A 19426-nucleotide genomic window follows, 5' to 3' on the forward strand; every position below is an offset into this window, starting at 1 on the left:
TTTCATTTCTGTGAGCTTTATTCAATCAAAAAACATCCGCATTCTTTCGTAAAAACAGGTTTTCCTGTCAACTTCCTCTTTCCCAACACGATTCCTGACATTTACCATTTGACAACTTTCCTCTCCACCTTCTCAGAACACTTTCCAATATGCATAAAATGAGTTCACTACTGCTCCACAAAGTAATATAATTGACTAGGCTTAAAACAGGCGATTAATATGCAGTGCTTACGAATGATTAATAGGTTGGTTAACTATGACTATGACTCAGGTGTTTTTCTACTCTGTGCACAGGATCGCCACTCCGCGCTCATAGAAACTGTGCGGATCTTCGTTGGTAGCGATATCGAAGTCGACGGTGAAGATGAGGTCGGACCTGGTGAAGTTCAGGTAAACGGGCAGAGTAACCTGCAGAAAAGAAAAGAACAATGAGTGCATAGAAACAAAATAAAAGATGGATGTATTCCAATCCTACCATGTGTCTCTTCTCAGCACTGCTTTGCTTGATCCAGCGCAGCTGAGTGAGAGGCAGCTCAGTGGAGATGGATGTGGACAATGACAGCTTGTTGTTGGCACATGTTGCCCCCTGCAGTTTGAGTCCTACAAATTTACACAGTTGGCGTAAACATGCAATCCTCCAAAACACTCATTGCAGACGTTCAGTAGAAAATAAGACCTTTGATGCCGAAGCTGCACGCGTCCAGCGTGGCTCCCTGGGCGGTGGTGACGTTGACCTCCAGACACAACTCCTCCAGCGACCAGCTGTTAGCTTGGGCGACATATTGGCGGGTGGCCGTGATGTACGCCTCGGGCACAAACAGGCTGCCCAGACAAACGTGGATGCTCTAGGGAAAGAATTTCCATGTTTGCTATTGATTAGTGGCTTTCAAAGTGACACACGGAGCCTAAGGTAACCTATTTTCTACGTTATATATTGATTGAGCGTTTTAAGCAAATATTTACACAAAAGCTACAAATACAAGGGAAAGTGCAGGTTGGTGTAATTCTGTGGAGAATTTTTGCCATGTAAGATTTTGCTATATGAATGAAAACCGACCAAACCCCATTTAGTAATGTACACTGCCAACACCTACTGGACATGAGTGGAATAGTATCTCCCCATGCAACATGACTTTTAGACAAGCCCCCCTCCAAAAGTAGGAGTGCAAAAAAAAAAAAATATAATAATCACGTCACAGTTCTCATTTATTCCGATCATACATGAATTCTTAAAGGCCACTGAAATGAGATGTTCTTATTTAAACGGGGATCGCAGGTCCATTCTATGTGTCATACTTGATAATTTCGCGATATTGCCATATTTTTGCTGAAAGGATTTAGTAGAGAACATAGACAATAAAGTTCGCAACTTTAGGTCGCTAATAAAAAAGCCTTGCCTTTACCGGAAGTGGCAGACGACGTGCGCGTGACGCACGGGTTGTAGGAGTCCTCACATTGTTTACAATCATAGCCACCAGCAGCTAGAGCTATTCGGACCGAGAAAGTGACAATTTCCCCATTAATTTGAGCAAGGATGAAAGATTTGTGGATGAGGAAATTTAAAGTGAAAGATTAGAAAAAAAAAAAAAGTTTAAAAAATAAAAAAAGGCGAGGGCAGTGAGAGCGATTCAGATGTTAGACACATTTACTAGGATAATTCTGGAATATCCCTTATCTGCCTATTGTGTTCCTAGTCTTTTAGTGAGATTATAAAGTACCTGAAAGTCGAAGGGTTGTGGCCACTGGTGTGTTGACGCCAGAGTCTCTGAGGGAAGTCACGTAGCAGCAGCAAGACCGAAGCTCCGCTGATGTCTCCGGTAAGAGCTGACTTATTACCACGATTTTCTCACCGAAAACAGCCGGTTGACATTTGGTCGGGATCCATGTTTGCTTGACCGCTCTGATCCATAGTAAAGCTTCATCTTCGAGAATTTTAAACAAGGAAACACTGAGTGTGTTTGTGTGGCTAAAGGCTAAAAGCTTCCCACCTCCATCTTTCTACTTTGACTTCTCCATTATTAATTGAACAAATTGCAAAAGATTGAGCAACACAGATGTCCAGAATACTGTTTAATTATGCGATTAAAGCAGACTACTTATAGCTTGGATCGGGCTGGAAAATAATGTCCGCTACAACCAGAGACGTTAAACGCACGCGTCGTCATGCGAGTCATCATACTGCGGCGTTTTCAACACGACACTTTGCGGGAAATTTAAAATTGCAATTTAGTAAACTAAAAAGGCCGTATTGGCATGTGTTGCAATTTTAATATTTCATCATTGATATATAAACTATCAGACTGCGTGGTCGGTAGTAGTGGGTTTCAGTAGGCCATTAATATTCAACTAAAGAACAATTAAATTTTTAATAAAACAATACATTTCTAAAAATTCATGTGTGCTGGTTAGGAGGCCTAAAAAAATCAATTCAAGTGCGAATCACGATTCATATTAATCCGATTCTAAAGAAATTAATAATTTCTTTTTTATATCAGTTAAAAAATTTATATTTTTAGGTCATCGTCGTGCTTACCTGCTGTGCGCAGTTACTTTTGTCTGCTAAAAATGTTTGTCTTCGTTACTGCCATTGTCCTTCTTTTTTTTTTTTTACCCCTCACTAAAATGTGACAACCAGTCAAAACAAATAAATGTTGACCAAAAAAAAAATTAATTGACCCTTGAGTCAATAAATAAAAACACGATGAAAACGTTGAGATTAAATCCAATCATATATGATTTCAACTTTAAGCGGGTGGGACAAGTCAGTCTGCTGCATGTGGGAGAGGGGCGGGGCGTAAATCACAGCGGTAATCTAATTAGAACAACTGCCTTTTTGAGGCAACGTGTTTGGATTTTTCAGTGGGAAAACAAGACTGTACACCTCAATACAATATGTATTTTATACCTACAAGAAAGAGAAGAGAAGACATATGGACACACTTATCTTTGCCATGGGTTTACAACGTATCACAAGATATGTTGTAAACCCAGTGGCTCGATTTTCTTCAACTTTGAGTGCCATCTGCAGACTAATTGTCCGGACATCTATGCAACAACGAGCAGGCAGAATCTTAAGATTACAAAACAACTCATACTGTACTAAATTACTGTTACTATTAAAGACAGTGATGTGGATCCCCCTGGGTCTGAAATAAAATGACTATCGATCGATCTATATATTACATTTTAATGATAGAGCAGAAAATATTTCTGAAGTTATTTGATGTTTGTTAAAATATGACTTCTTTAAATTACGCACTCCAAATTGCCAACAGTTTATGTATACAACTTTAATAATGTAACACTTTGTATTTTAGTCGAAGAAATTTACTGTAATGTTAGTGGATTTAGTCAAATAAAATATAGAAATCCTTGATGTAAATTGTGTTACAAACTGAGAACAAGACAGACATATGCGTTAGTAATTTGTATGATGTGGAAAAGGAGTAGGATTAAATAAACTTTGCTTCTTCCTACTGCTTTTTGGTCATGTAAAGAAAAATGAAAAATATGTGATGTATCATGTTGATACTGTTTATGTGTTTGAAATAAACTTCAACCAACCAATGTGACTAAACTAAAATACGTTCATCAAAAGAAACTAAATAAAAACTGCTGTCAAAATTAACACTGGTTGTGCGTATAAGCTATTTGTAGGGACGGGTTTTGTTTACAATTTAACTGATTGTAAACTCAAAATTTGGGAAAAAAAACAATACCTTTTTATTTTTACATAACTGTGACATTAAGGTTGAACAGACAAGTAATTAAAATACTTCTGTGATTAAAATAAAATAACAAATTGTCATAATCAGTGCAGCAAAATACAGAACAAATGAGCAAAAAAACAACTTGAGTTGTAATGTTTCATGCTCAAAATTCCAGGTGTTCCTAAATACAACCTTGCTTGCGGTAACAGTCATTGGCGCATAATGAGGAAGTGCTGTGTTGTTATGAGAGCTGCAGCTGGCGCGTTAAAGTTGGCAATAAAGTTTTAAAAGAGCGTCAGACTTTGTGCTTCTGTCAGGACGCTACATTACTTACAAGACAATACTTATAGAATGTCACCGCCAGGCACTTGCTGCAGGTGGATGAGTCTGCATTTGTTGAGCACCTAACTAAGGTGAGGTGAGGTTAATTATATTTATATAGCGCTTTTTTCTAGTGACTCAAAACGCTTTACATAGTAAAAGCCATGCCCTAAGGCATGGATAGCTTCTTTTTCCGGTCCAGTTACTACCATGTAAATCAGCACCTCTGCTATTATTATAGAATTGGGTTTCGGTGGCCATCCCAAGTCATATGTCAGCAGCCAAGGGCAGTTTTGTAACCTGTAACCTGTTTTGAAAAGGTTTATCATTTTTATACCAATAATACAGTGCGAGAATCGATTCAATTTAGAATCAACTCTCAATTCAAACCATCACTCAAAGAATCGGAATGGAATCGTGAGTTGTAGTAAGATTCCCTCCCCTAGTACTGATGGTACCGAGTTATCACATTCAAAATACAAGAAGGATGCTGTATAATATGTATGGTATACATATGTATATTTTTTTACCTTGAGCTCTTTAGCGCCCCCGCTGGCAGCTCCCTGGGAGATTTGCTGCAGCTGTTTGATGCGCTCACTGAAGTCAGCCACCCATTGGATAACAGTCATGGAAACGGGAACCGTGTAGCGACACCAGCTGCGTGGGAGGATGCCTGGAACACCGTCAAATACAAACGAATGAGTATCGGCTGTACAGTAAAACCCCGCGAACATGAACGCACCCATATAATGCCCCCAAAAATAGCTATTTAATACTCACATTTATAAAACTTAATTGGTGAAATGCGTAGATAATAATAAATAAAGATAATGAAATTTACTGTGCCTACCGATGCTATTTATAAAGCTGCTAGAAGTATCAGCAGGAAGTACAGCTAAAAATGTATTTGTTTTCCTTTTCATCATTTTCTTTTACTAGTAACTTTTGAAGGCTAACAAGTCCGGCTCATTCATACACTAGTGTAGATGTCAATAGCAAAGCCTACGTATATTGGCATCAAGCTAGCACATTTTTGGTAAGGTGGAACTTTACTTTGTTGGAGCATTTAAGTACATTTTTATGTTGGTATTATTTGGGTGAGTCCGCTATCAGTGCTGCTGGAGTGATCGCAAAGTGCAAAGAGAGACATCTAATGCAACGCAGGTACCGAAAAATGGCATTGTTCGAATTTACGTGAAACATTTTTAATCATAGGACAGGCAGGATTCGGTTGGTGACAAAAAAAAAAAAAAGTACCAAATTCGGTATCCATCTTTAATTGTGCAGTACACGCCATTCAAGCAAGGTATCATGGCCAATTTTCTACATCGATTCAATTAATTGGGTTCTAATTCGATTGATCACAATTCAATTTGATCAACACTTCAACATTGAAACTGTCTCACATATTTTATACAATACAAATGCAGTTTGTTTTTCCCCTTACCAATTCACTTGACAGTTAAAACATTTTAAAAAGTCTTAAAAGTGCATTTTTAAAAAGTGAAAGTGTACTTTTATTGCAAAATTCCTGTAGCAGCGGTTTATCAAAACAAAGTTTTCTAAATAAACTTTTCACCAAAAGAAACTCAAAAGGCAGAGTTGGAAGTTTTATTGTGAAAAAAAAATCCTCCAATATGGGGTGGAGCGAATGGTAAACCCCAAACAGGCAAGGATATCCTTTTTTTTTTTTTTTTTTAACTTCTCAGTTGCAAGTAAATCTAATACCCAGGCTTTTGAAATTTAATAGTGAGTTGCTATTTACTTTTTTGGGGAAAAAAACCCTTAAAAGGTTTTCCGATAGCTCAGAGAAGTATCAAGGGGCCATTATTGTGTACTGTGTAACAGTGTACCTTTAACCAGGTCGCTGATAAGAGTGCGCAGATCGTTGGTCTGCTTCTTCTTTCCCTGGCACACTTGCACCACATCTGACAGATCCTGGCGGACCTCCTGAAGCATCTTGCCGCCCATCTTAACCTCACGCTCAAAAAAGCGGAACAGTGGGTCCTGGCGAGGAAAAAATTAAGACAATTAAAATCTTGAAAGACCATCATAGGAGTACAGTGGAACCTCAATTTACAAACAGTCTCATCACAAAAGAACATTCTCTACAAAATGAGCAAGCACAAAATGGCTGCCATGCGTGAAACAAACTGAATGAATAAAGTGTTCGAACACAGAGCTATGGTTCGCACAGAGGCTTATTTAGTGCGATGTATAGTTTTGTAAACCGAAAAGTTAGCAAATAGAGGTGTTGGTAAAACGAGGTTCCTAGTTGCAAGTTGAGTGACGTTAAATGTGGAGCAGAATCCACCATCTTACCTTGATGTTCTCCACTGTGCGCTTGAGTGGATTGACAGTTTGAGGCATCAGCTGCAGCCAGTTGCAGGCGGTGGCGTGCAGCGTCCTCATCCAAGCCGGTTGGGTGTCGGATGTGGACGATGCACGCTCCTTTTTCTCGGTCTCGTAGGCAAGGTCATCCTCATCCTCCAGCATCTGCATTTTCAGCATCTTACCCATCATGTCAGTGCCTGCGCAACCCAGCCAGGGAGGGACGAAGGAAGGAACGGGGAGTGAGCGGGAAGGAGAAATTAATAAGTGGAACACAAAGCTCATCTTGATGACAAGACAGCTCGGGTTGCTTCAGAACACAAAAAGTGAGACAGACAAGGCTTCAGGCAATACATCCAGCAAACAAACATGTAGGTTCCAACTATATCTTACCTCCTTGAAATCACCGCCATGCCTAATTCATTAACCAAATGAATCATCAAACTAAATAGCTCTCTCAATACAAGGCCTTTTTCCCATTTTAAGAAAAACTTGACTACAAAAATAGAACGATATGTGGTCACTTTGCAATGTTGTATGCACCCATGTTTTTTAGGACCCAGGCAGCTACGCACCATCTTTGCAGTCTGCCGAAGTTCATACCTTTTGTTTTACTCTTAAATTACACTTGACATATATTGTTATATACAGTATATTACTTTAAACATTAATTATTCTGGAGAAAATATTGAAAAGCAATAGTAAGCTTTGCATCTTTGACTTTTACATGAGAAAATGATGTGCATTCGTTGGGTTTAACAGGAGGGACAGATTCGTGACATAGGGGAGGGGAGGGAGTGTTGAAAAGGGGATTCACTCATCAGCCGCTTTATTACTTAAATCATCAGGTACATGTGAACTAGTGTTGTGATGTTAACAAATGGCATCAAGTGCTGCATCATGTCAAATTTATAGCAATAGAGTACGGCTATCTAATGATGTAATTGTGTTTCCCTGAGTGTTCCCCTTTGAAGGAATCTTTCACATTAGTACAATCTTTATCCATTTAAATACTGGGACATGGCAGCTCATCAGCCTATCTGTGAAAAAATTAAAATACGGGGTTAAGGATTGGGACATCCTTACTGCTATCATGTACAGTACAGGCCAAAAGTTTGGACACCTCATTCAATGTGTTCTCTTCATTTTCATGACTATTTACATTGTAGATTGTCACTGAAGGCTTAGAAACTATGAATGAACACATGAGAGTTATGTACTTAACAAAAAAAGGTGAAACAACTGAAAACATGTTTTATATTCTAGTTTCTTCAAAATAGCCACCCTTTACTCGGATTACTGCTTTGCACACTGCTTCAAGAGGTAGTCCCCTGAAATGGTTTTCACTTCACTGGCGTGCCTTATCAGGGTTGATTAGTGGAATTTCCTGCTTTATCAATGGGGTTGGGACCATCAGTTGTGTTGTGAATGAAAAGGTGTGTCCAAACTTGTGGCCTGTACTGTACATTAGGGAAGGATGTGGATGTTTAAAGTGGGTCCAATTCAAGTTTTCCTAATAAAGTGACTGATGGCATGGCAGGCATGGTGGGGATGTGTCAGAGGGTGGGAATGGTGTCTTAGCAAAGCGACATGTTGGCTGTGAAATATAGCTGCTGGAGGGTGAGGATACACACTCCTTTTATCTTCTACTGTAAATATGACGGCTACAAAAGGAAACACACACTGCACAACAAGAAACCTATACAGCTGCTTAATGACCAATGGAAAGATGTGAGGAATCACCACAGGGCTAACATCTCTGCATCTAAAAATGGGGTCAAGGTGAACGTGAGAAAGAGCTAGGATAGAAAGGAGATGAGGTTAATCATTTGTTTTCCATGAAAACAAGTCTGATGAGGAAGAATATGGATATGATGGAATTGCAAAGCAGTGCTTAAAGAGGACTGCTGGCAGCGTACCCTGAGTGGTGAGCAAGACCTTCTCCGCATTGCTAGGCAACCCCAGCCAAGACGGCGTCTGAGTGTCGGGAAGCATCTCCACCCAGTGCATGAACTCCTCGCGCCTAGAAGAGTAAAAAATAAACAAATTATCAATAGATACATATTTGCATATATATACATACACACACACACACACACACCCATTTACACACTATGTGGGAAACTGCATTTTTAGAGTATTTTGCCTATTATTCACTGTTCCTATGTAAGACAAGCACACATTTTTTTAGTGCACTGGAACTCGTAAATAAATGCTACGCAATAGGAATCCCTCTATTCTGCCCATAAAGTGCTCTAAAAAAAACATTAAAAATCCTCCGTTAACGTTTTTTATACACTAAGTATATATGTAATGTAGTAACATGCAATTGATAATATGAAAAGTTTACGTATTTTGGTAATTTTAAGCATAAAGCAGTGTGAATCTGTTTTTATGTTTTATATATTTATTTCATTTTTTTATCATGTTCTAGTTGTGTTGTGTTTGCTTGGTCTCCTTTATTATCTTTTAACCTGCCCATTGTACAGCACTTTGGCTACCCCTGTGGTAAATTTTAACTATGTTCTATAAATAAAGTTGATTTGATTTGATATTAATTTCAAACGCATCATGACGTTCGCCTTTGTCCTTCAACAATGGCAACAGCACTACTACTCATTACAGACTTCATGAGAGCCAACAACGATTACTTTGGGACAAACGGAGATCTAAAACCTTATAATTTGAGCCTGAATACACGGAGAATGAGCTACAGGTTTTAGAAGCTGTGTGCTAAACAGATCCAGCCTTAGTAAAACACTAAGCAACATGCAACAGTATTACCAAGTGCTAAACAAGAAATACAAAGTATGAATATAATAAAATAATCACATACTGTACAATGTCTTCTCCCAATGGGAAGTTCATATCTTGCCATTTAGATGAAGAATTAATCAATTCTCCAACGCAGGCAAAAATAAAATAAAATGCAGCAACGAGTATTTTTTTCGTGTCTTTCTCACCATCTTAAGAGTCTAGATTGAATTTCAAAGTTTACCAACTTCTCGGTTCTACTATCCAATCCAAAATTAACTTTTAATTACTCGGAGGTGATGCAGCAGCTCAGTATGTCAGTACTGAAGCTGCATAAGCTAGTTACCTCTCTGTGATCACGGCGCCACTAAACACAGTTACTTAACATAAGCTCTAAATACAAAACAATATTGCTAATACTTGGTCCATATTTATGTCACGAGATGTAAATACACTATTGTTGTTAGTTTTTGGATGTTTTTACAGAGTGCTTTATGGGTGCAATAGAGTACTCCCATTAGCTGCATTGTTAGCCACCTCCTACTTGTCTTTTACAAATTAGAATGCATTCAAAATCCCTATGTCTCAAATTGGCATTTTGAATGATAGGTAAAATTCCCCCCACAAGTGTAGTTACCCTTTTAATTAAAAAAGTACACACTGGCTAAAAAAAGATTGGGTGACGCTACTGACCGAATGCCGTCAGGCATCTTGATGTCTTTGTGTCCGTCAACTTTGAGCGCCAGTTTAAACTCGCTGTCAAAGCTTCTCTTGGTGAAAATGCGATCCAGGAACGTGTTAAGCAGACGTTGGTCGAACTCATTGTCGATGCGGCCACCATAGATGGATTGGGCCATGAGGGTTTTTAGGGCTGCCCAAGGGATCTTGTCTGGGGCGATGTTTTGACGACCCTATGAGCGTAGGGGTGCCATTTGTATTCATATCTTTCTCATTTGTATAGGGGGCAGGCGGCGGCATTTGTTCTAACTAACCTTAGCGGTGTCGTCCAGCCAGGTGTCGACCGTGTCACAGGCGGAGCGCAGGTCAGACTCTCCAAACTCGTACTTCTTGGACCAACCCAAAGGTGCGTAGCGCAGACGTTCCTGGATGACAGCATGGAACCAGGCTAGCAGGAAGTACAGACGGGCACGCTCATTGGGAGCCTGTAAAAACATAAGAAAAATGTGTTAAGATAGAAACCATGGCGATAGGGGTACAGGTGAGTTTGATCTGCAGGTGACCTTGCACATGCGAGCCACAGGTATGCTGCTGAAGGTGCGCAGCATGTTGGCCTTTACACCAGGAGGAGGTTCGAAGACAAAAATACGACCAGCCCGAAGCAGATTCACTGGAACCTAAAGGGAAAATAATTCAGTTCAAAGGAAGACAGGTAAAAAGTAGTTCAGTTTGCGATTTACTGTCAATCTTTCTATAATAAAAATAAAATAGTTGTAGTAGATGACCACAGCATATCCCACAGGACATCAATCCAATACAAGTAACCGACTATGCTCTATCTATGAGCAATTGGCAATTAGTGTTTATTTATTATTAGTGTTTCTATGCCAGCGGCATATTGGGATATTGCTAACCTTACGTCATACTACAGGCAACCAACTGGTGGATACTGAGTCAATAAAGCCTCAGTGGGTTGAAGTAGTACACTTAATTTTGCCTCAACTACTGATGGGTACATTTTACATTTGAATCGATACCGGTAACACAACGGTACCAATTTTCTCTCAGTCTGTGTGTGCTCTTGTGTTAATAAATGTTAAATTGTTTAATAAGGAAATCTCAATGTTATTTAACAGTGAGCTGATACTGATAACTGTGTGTAGTTGTATCTTCATTTCTGAAATTTCAAGTATCATATCGTAGACTCTGCATGCAACTACAATTCCAATAAGTACTATGTAGCAGTAGTGTATAGGCTACGGTGTTTTGACTAGTTAGGAAGAAGTCTTTGCCATAAAACTGAATCTAGTCTTTTGGTGAGCCCTACAAATTGCTTATACTGTAAGTATTGTACTTATTGCATAAACACCAGCTGTTGATTGCAACATGGATTTTAGTTGTAGTTATTACCAACTTAGGTGTTGAAATCGCCATGTAAAATTGGTAATGCTATACAGTAGCATGATGGCAAATAGGTGTGGGAATTTTGGGCCACCTCACAATTCGATTCAGGAGCTACGATTCGAAAAAAAATTGATTATTGATGAACCTTTAATTTATGTATAATGATACATTTTTACATTTCTTTTCGTTTCACTAAATAAGCGTTTTCCATCACATTTATTAAATGCATGGAAACGTGGAAAACTGGAACGTAAGTGCCCTATAATAAATCAGCAGGTCGGATTTCTGAGTAGCCTCGCTGCAGTCAGTCAAATTTTATAACAGTCTGATTTACTCTATTCACAATAAATAAATCAATTACTGACCATTACTAACAGATTTTATAATCATTTGCGAGTCATTTAAATATCGATTATTTACCTCACCTCTAATGGCAAATCTAAAGTAAATTTGCATTGAGCTAGCACATTTTGAAAAGTGGATCCTTACCTTACGTTTAAGTGTTTTCTACCAGGTATACTTGCTTGGCATGGATAATTGCAACATTACCTAAAGGCGGTTCAACTGAGTCTGCTCTGAGTGACGAAAAAGTGCTTGTTTGGTCCCGTGCATGGTCTGCAACCGGATGTGATGTCACAGGCAACTAAGGTATCAATATATGGCACCCTTTGATTTTACGTAAACCGTTACCATATAGTACTGATGGAATTTGGTCAGTGCCTCTAAAATCTACCAAAGTACCCTCAACTTTATTGAAATAGATTACTATGCCCATCTCAGGTTTACAACACACAATGTATACATACTATGTGAGATAAATTGTGGAAAAAAACAACAAGCTACCTTAGGGTTGATCTCCATCGTCAGGAAGAGCCTAAAGCTAGAATGAGGCTGCATAGAGTGAAGCTTCTTCTCCAACTGCATCAGCCAGCCTGGGGCCAAGTGGACGTTCTCCAACATCACCCACCTCCCAGACTTGACGGCGGTGTTGATGTCTCGGTCTGCCTTGTTAAAGCCCTCAGCAGAACCTGTGGATAGAAAAGAAAAAACGCAAATCAGCAAAAGTATTCTTTAGAGGGATCATGTCTAACATTTCATTTGTCCTAACCAATGGAGATGGAAGTAATTTGTTTGTTTTGGTCAGTAGCCAGATCTCGCACCAGACCACTAGCATCATAACCCGGGACAGAACACATGAGCACAGGTGTACTGGGCTTCACCTGTATGTACAAAAGGACATGTAATTGCAACACTAACATGACTTGTTCCAAGAACACTTTTTGAAGATAACCAGTACCTCACTATCCACAATATTGGCCAGGTCGATGGGCTGCTCAATGATGTTCATGAAGGTCTCTCCCAGGACCTTTGCCACAAAGATGTGAGACATGGCCAACAGGCGGTCTGGGTGGAACGTCTGAATAAGCAACATCTGGTGCACTGCTTGGCCAATAGGAGCTGAGGAGGAAGAGGGTAAACAGATGGTTTAAGTGCAGAACAGCAGATGTGGGGAGTAGATGGAGTTGAACAAAAAAACTTACTGGACTGCTTCTCTTCTGACCACAGGTAAGGTACAGCCAGCTCTGGGTTGTTGCTTTCAAGCCACATGAAGATTTGCTGTGGCAAAACATCATGAAAACATGACATACTCATAGTATAATAAGCAAATTTACCATAATTTCTGGTATTTTCCTAAAACCTTACACTTTATACAATGCAGCGACTAGACTATGGATTATTCCGGTGTGATGGACAATGTCTGCCCCTGAAGAGCGGTAGCACAGTCACGCACGCACACACACTTGAGGGATGCAACACTATTGTAAATATCGCAATATTTTGGTTTTAAAATGCCATGGTATGTGACAGTATCAAACAAGAATTTAGGAGTACTCCAATCAATGTAGTTTTCTAGCGCTATTAATTTGGCTGGTCTGACTAGTAAACTACATCTCTCATGAACTTCCTGCAAAGTTTAAATCAGAAGTCTGGACACATTACGGTTTTCCAATGAACACAATAACGCTTAATGAGAAAACATGATGTTGGATTCTTTCGTTGGTCTGATGAATGAGCAGACTTGCAGTTATTTTCTTTGGCATAAATCCTCATGAGGGAGCATGGACATGTAAAAGAAACACTGCACACCACAACGTCTACAACGAGGAATATGTGTAGTAGGTCACTTGTCGAACAATAACCCGGAAAATATCCTTGATGTAAAACCAAGAAGCCAGTCGAACATAACTTTGTGAGCTATTTACATTACTAAAAGCTAAGTTGTCAGTTAACATCCAGGGAATCAGCATTCTCCTAACTAAAACATAAATGTCGACTGCAGAGGAGAGTGCTTCTCAGGAAGTTAAAAAACACTAAAATGAACATTGTTTTACACTTGTTTAACTGGATGTTTAAATTGTCAGTTTAAAGACACTCATACACATAAACATAGTTTCTGCAGGTATCAAGTCTAATTTAATGTTTTTTATTGCCCCTTAAAATTAATTGAATGCCCTTGTCCTTCTGCAAATAGTTATTATATAAAGTCAAGAGCTTACAATTGTCGGTATAGACACAATTGTAAGCAATTGACAATGATAATCTTGAATTAACGGTTACTATCCAGCAATGTTCCCTCTAATTTGTCTGAGCAAACGCAGAAACCTTCCTAAGCATTCAGTGGTCCACTAGTGGGCAACATAAACATGTACACCGTCATCACACCTGTCCAAAAGCTGACATAAGTTAAATGTTTAATATAGTATTAAAACAAGAACAGTCATTTTCATTCAATTATTTTGTAATATAAATGATTTGGTCTAACCTGACTCTAGCCATACCCTTGTAGTTCACTGAGCTCAACACAAGGATCTGGGCTCAAAGGCATTGCAAACTCCTTCCAGATAGCAAAATAATGAACCAGTCAGGATCGCTGGTGTAGTGCCGAAGGGACTGTTTGATTCAAACAATGGCGGCACATAGCAAGGAGTCGTGTGCTGATATTGATTCTGCTATTGCAACTGTTTCGTGACATCGATCGAATATTAATTATTTAAAAGATGAACAGAACGGTTTTGAGGGCATTAATTGGTGGCAAAAATGTTTTGGCTCTTCTCCAAACCGGGTTTGGATTTCCCAGCGCCACTCTCATCAGCGTCACGGGTTGATTTCGATGTGAGTGGTTGAAGTAGCACGTAGTTCGAGATAACGGACAAGTGGTTTATCCAATCACATACAATTATTTTTTTTACAATGCCCTGCCTTCTGAAATAAATCTATTGATTCATTGACACAGATTCATGTGTGGAGCTCAGCAAACGACAAGGATCTGGCAAGAGTCAGGTTAGATTTGGCACATTGGTAATGAAAGTTTTAAAAATAAGCTTGTTTTTCATGAGCTGTATGTTAAATGTCTGGGTGGGAGTGTCCTGCTTTGGAAAGAATTTGAGACATGTACCCCTTTAAGAGATCACATTTTGTGCAATGAGATGTGTGAAGCAGCACAAGCATGGAATGCACGATACATCTTTTTTGTCTGTAAACTATATCATTACATTGATTTTTATTAACATTCATGTAATCTAGTAACTGCATTTCATAGAATGGAACGGATTCCCACAAAACATTCCCACCACTACTGGGCCTCAAAAGGCTGTATCACTGATCGCCAAAGACTTCAGCGGTTTCAGTGGACTGGAGGACAAAGACAACACTCCAGTAGACTACTTTATGCCGTGTTACAGACACTGTCTTTTCTTAAATTTGTGAATAAACACAAGCGCCTACGCAAATATTTTATGTGTCAATGTGTACACCTACAGCTTATAAACTTGGCGGCCAAAATTTGTACAAAATAAAATTTGTCCCAAAATTAGGTGCGCTTTATAGCGCGGAAATGACGGTAGAGTTAAGTAAACAACAAGCCAACCGAGTCCCATTGTATTTACCTCATCAGCCTGAATCTTGGCCACCACATCTTTGAATGCAGGCAGGCGGCTGAGGCGGATCATTGCCTCACTCCGTTCAGAAGTCAGACCCCTCACCTTGGGCAGAGACGTGCCAGTTAGCACAATCTCTTTACCACGCAGGAAGTGCTGGAACTCTGCGTCATAGGACGGCTCGCTAAAAAGTTGAGGAGAAGTTAGAATTGTAATTGGCAGATTTTGCAGACAACTGCATACGACTGAATATGGACCTGGTCATTCCTTTGAGGCTGATTTTGGCCAACAGCATGGCGAAAGTAATGTGGTCTTGGTGTAGCATTCCCCTGGCAACTCTGTTGAACGCCACCTAAAGTGGAGAAAACAAACATGGTTTCATACAAAGAGTAAATGTTGTTGCTCTTAAAAGTTGGAGATCCTACTTGGAAAAGGTCTTTTGTGATGACAGCGAGTCTTTGTGAATGGTCGCTGATGCTCTTGAGGTTGGGGTTTTCATACAGCACAGTGTGGTAGGTGTCCAGGAAAAAGTGAAGGGAATACTGATACAGGAAGTGCATCTGTAACAAAATATAAACAAGATAAGATAATGATAGCACTGGCGTTAGATGAAATTCTATGTGTTTATGTTAACACCTGGTTGAGAGCCTCCATAGTGAAGTAGATGCTGCTGCAGGCGGACGATAGGGATAAGTACTGCTGCGAAACTGCTTCCACCTCGGCCATGATGATATCAGTCTCCTCCACCTTCCTGGTGACCTCGGCGGCCTCCTTCTTTAGGTTCTCCAGCGTGGTGATGATGGTGTCGTCATCTAGGATGCGCCCTTTAACCTCGTTAAGCGCCTGCAGCAGGGATTTTTCCAGCTGACGCAGACGCAGCTGGAACTCGCCTGAAGAGAAAAGAAATATGTGGATCAGTGACGTGTTCCTTTAGGTCACCGTGTACAAGTTGTGCGTCGCACCCTGCAGTTTGAGAAGATCCGAGCGTTTCTCATCTACGTCCGGCCTTTCAGCTTTAAGCACCTCATTAAGACATTGGCTCTGTAAGCTGCTGCGAGTCACCGTGAAGTTGACGAATGTAACACGAGAACACAAGTCTGGTGGGAATTCAACCTGCATGAAAGGCGACACCAGTCAGCAACTTATTTTAAGTACATCATCAATAGTAAATTGTAAATGCCATTTTGTTTTCCTTCTTACCGTAGGGTCTCGTGTAGAGAGGAAAATGACAAATGAAGGTGACAGATCGATGTCCTGGTCTCCCAAGGTGATGAGGACACGCCCACCAGTTCGGCGGACCTCTCTGTTTAACACTGGGTTCAAGATGGGGTCATAACTCTCGACATCCTTAAAAAAAAGTGAGACGAATTAAAAATGCAGTCAAAATACTCTACACCAGTGGTCTTCAACAAGGGGTCCACATGTTAACATGTTTCTCCATGTACTGGGTTAATGCATACGCAGTGTTTGTGGGCGGGAAGTAGGTAGTGAGTTTTCAGGTTTTTCCTCTGTGCAGAGGATTAAATGTAGTGAACGAGAATAAATGTGTTTATTCACCTGCACTTAACACACAACCCCCAGGGGTACGCAGTGGTTGAGTATATATATATATATATATATACACATATCTCCCCTCACAACTTTACCAAAAATGTAAAAAGGTCTATAAATACACATGAAAATTGAGTCAATACACTGTCATGTGGTTAAATGTGAATACATAACATATAACATGAATAAATAATTGTTATATTCATGATAGCATTCAACATAGTTTAGGATAGCCATTAATGCACTAGCTTAGTTGGCAGCTAGCAATTGGCGTGCTAGTTGCCAGCGCGCAAGTAGTCAGCTGGCAATTAATGCCCTAGTTGTTAGCCAGCTATAAGCACGCGGTATCGTCCTGAAAGCCAGCAATACCTGAACCAGCAGAGGGTTTCCAAAACGTAAGGCGCTCTCCAGGTTCTTCCTGAAGGCGTCGTCTAAGAAGCTGGTTCGTGTGATCTTTCGGTCTTTGTACTCGTTCATTATGAACTCCGTGGCTTGCCCAGATGGGTCGATGATCAGCGGATACCTTTTGAGGAGGTCATGATGAGTCACTATGTTAAAACTCTTGATGCGATAGTATTCAGACTTTGTGGGTTTACATCTACTTACCTGTTGAATCTCTTTAGCATGATGGCATTCTCAGTGCAAAGGTCATCCGCTGGGAGAGAGTTGGCCTGCCAGCGGAGCCTCTCATCTGCGTTGGAGAGGTATTCTGTCCTGGCAATGTCAGTTCGGAACTGAGGAAGAAATGTGAGCGAGTTGGGGGAAAAAAAAAAGTAGTAAGATCTGCCAGACAAACGGGAAGTCTGAGAGCTATGCAAGTTATAACTTACCTGTATATTGGCTTGCTGCAGGTGATGAGACCAAGTGGTGAACAGGTTCTGTCTCATCTGCTGTTCAAAGTAGCCGGCATATGTAATGAACGCCGCAGAGAGCAGACAGTCACCAGCGATGGTAGACATTTGGTTCTTAAACGTCTCACTGGTCTTCTCCCAGCGCTCCCTCTCAGCTGACAGACTTTTCAGGAGGGCTGTGCTGCGATTCACCTGCAAGTATTAAACCGATTTAAAAAAAAAAAAACATGCAAAAAGATGACGTGGAGGGAAATGGTGATTTGAAATCCTGGTTAGCTACCTTAGCCTCCACTGCAGCCAGGTCGGCTTTGATGGCTTGGGCCTCTGATATGAGGACAGCGTACTCCTCCTTATAGCGAGCAATGCTAGCCTCTAGGTCCCTAATCATTTGCTCCACCTCCTCAGCCTTCGTCTTGTTGTCCGTGGCATCGTCCTCAAGCTTCTGAAGCTCGCTACGCAGAGGCTCCACGCGTTTCAGCATGTCAGCATAGTTGAGCTACACAAGTAAAGTAACACAGTTAAACCCTCTGTTTATTTGAATATACATCAATTCATTTTAAATATCCTGGGACGGCCCTTACCTGAGCAATAGCCCATTTCACCATTGGGCCGCAAGCCAGCGAGGCTCTGTTGACTTGGTCATAATTGTAGCTCGGGTTGGACATGTAGTTCTTCTTCATCTTTTCACGAATGGAGTCACTGTACAGAAACAACCCAATACATGTTTTAGAGGAGAGAAACACTGCAGAAAGTTACAGTAGCATATAGAAATATTGATTTAGTTCCTCAAATAGTGTCCAAGGGATGTTTATTTATTCAACTGCAGAGCGTAATATACAAGGCATTAATTAACCCTTGCGCACCCTAAGACCCAAAGCAGGCGCAAGTTGCATGTGTTCCTTATATATGATTGTTCAGTTTAAGGGTTCGCGGTCTGTTTTTTTATGTAATAATTTTTTTAAAATAAAATTGCATTTTGTTTTTGATTGCAACTTTGTTAGAGAATAGCCTATAAACAATGCATACACATTTTCTCAAAATCTTTCAGCCCCATTGATTCCCATTTACCTGCTATTTTTTAAACAACTCTAATCCTGGTACATTACTTTGCTTTGTCCATGAAAACCAAATGAATCTCATTCTTTTCGATTGAAAAACAAGTCCATATTGTTTTGGTCTAATTACGCTTCTTAACCCATTACCAAAATTATCAGAGCTTTGATGAACGCAAATGACAAACAGCCACTAAACCACTGAAATGCAAATAATATAAACATTGTAGTTTCAATAAGGCCTCTGCAGGCAAAATGCCTGATCTTGAGTTATATATAATATAGCAGATATATATAAAATATTCGTGCCAACCAAATAAACTAAACTGGTGTGGCTCAGATGGTAGAGCGGTCGTCCAGAAACTTGAGGGTTCTCGGTATGAATCGAACTTCTGCCAGTCTATCTTACTGACGATGTGTCCTGGGGTAAGACACTACACCCACCTTACCTCCAGTGCCACAAACACTGGTGTATGGATGTGTGGCATGACTCCCTTACACTAGATTATTAATCTCAATGGGATATTCCTGGGTAAACAAAGTTCTGCCTGCTTTCTATTCTATTTTAACTCAGTAGGGGCTGTAAAAATAATATATAAGTCTACTGTATCCATTCAGTCAATGTTGTGAATTATTGACTTATTCAAGGCTGTAACAACCTAACCTCAAATATTCCTTCTGCTCTGCAAAACTTTTTTTTTTTAAAGAAACACTGCATCTTTTGCAATTTCCCATTACAAAACAGTTATTTTGGGGGAAAAGGGTCATTAAAGATAAAAAAATAATAAAACTTAAAATAAAAATTACATATCAGATGAAGTTAAAAGATTTTAAGC

At 39.9% G+C, this 19426-nt stretch overlaps 1 protein-coding gene across 1 annotated transcript in view; it reads right to left on the reverse strand.

Annotated features, from left to right (window-relative positions):
* The window catches only part of dync1h1 (dynein, cytoplasmic 1, heavy chain 1), a 54445-nt gene continuing 35019 nt past the window's right edge, over positions 1-19426 (reverse strand). Inside the window, exons 53-77 of the mRNA XM_061895981.1 lie at positions 18120-18237; positions 17819-18034; positions 17518-17730; positions 17294-17421; positions 17057-17210; positions 16337-16483; positions 16099-16249; positions 15773-16026; positions 15562-15696; positions 15394-15488; positions 15146-15320; positions 12740-12815; positions 12496-12656; positions 12307-12418; positions 12042-12226; positions 10358-10471; positions 10109-10279; positions 9810-10027; positions 8282-8385; positions 6354-6562; positions 5885-6038; positions 4562-4704; positions 677-845; positions 476-600; positions 1-408 (exon numbers count right to left, since the gene is read on the reverse strand). Of these exons, the coding sequence (XP_061751965.1) occupies positions 280-408; positions 476-600; positions 677-845; positions 4562-4704; positions 5885-6038; positions 6354-6562; positions 8282-8385; positions 9810-10027; positions 10109-10279; positions 10358-10471; positions 12042-12226; positions 12307-12418; positions 12496-12656; positions 12740-12815; positions 15146-15320; positions 15394-15488; positions 15562-15696; positions 15773-16026; positions 16099-16249; positions 16337-16483; positions 17057-17210; positions 17294-17421; positions 17518-17730; positions 17819-18034; positions 18120-18237 (3856 nt within the window). The 3' untranslated portion in view covers positions 1-279. The remainder of the gene's footprint in view (positions 409-475; positions 601-676; positions 846-4561; positions 4705-5884; positions 6039-6353; positions 6563-8281; positions 8386-9809; positions 10028-10108; positions 10280-10357; positions 10472-12041; positions 12227-12306; positions 12419-12495; positions 12657-12739; positions 12816-15145; positions 15321-15393; positions 15489-15561; positions 15697-15772; positions 16027-16098; positions 16250-16336; positions 16484-17056; positions 17211-17293; positions 17422-17517; positions 17731-17818; positions 18035-18119; positions 18238-19426) is intronic.

Source organism: Nerophis ophidion, linkage group LG03 (assembly GCF_033978795.1).
Source record: "Nerophis ophidion isolate RoL-2023_Sa linkage group LG03, RoL_Noph_v1.0, whole genome shotgun sequence".
Lineage (NCBI taxonomy): Eukaryota > Metazoa > Chordata > Actinopteri > Syngnathiformes > Syngnathidae > Nerophis > Nerophis ophidion.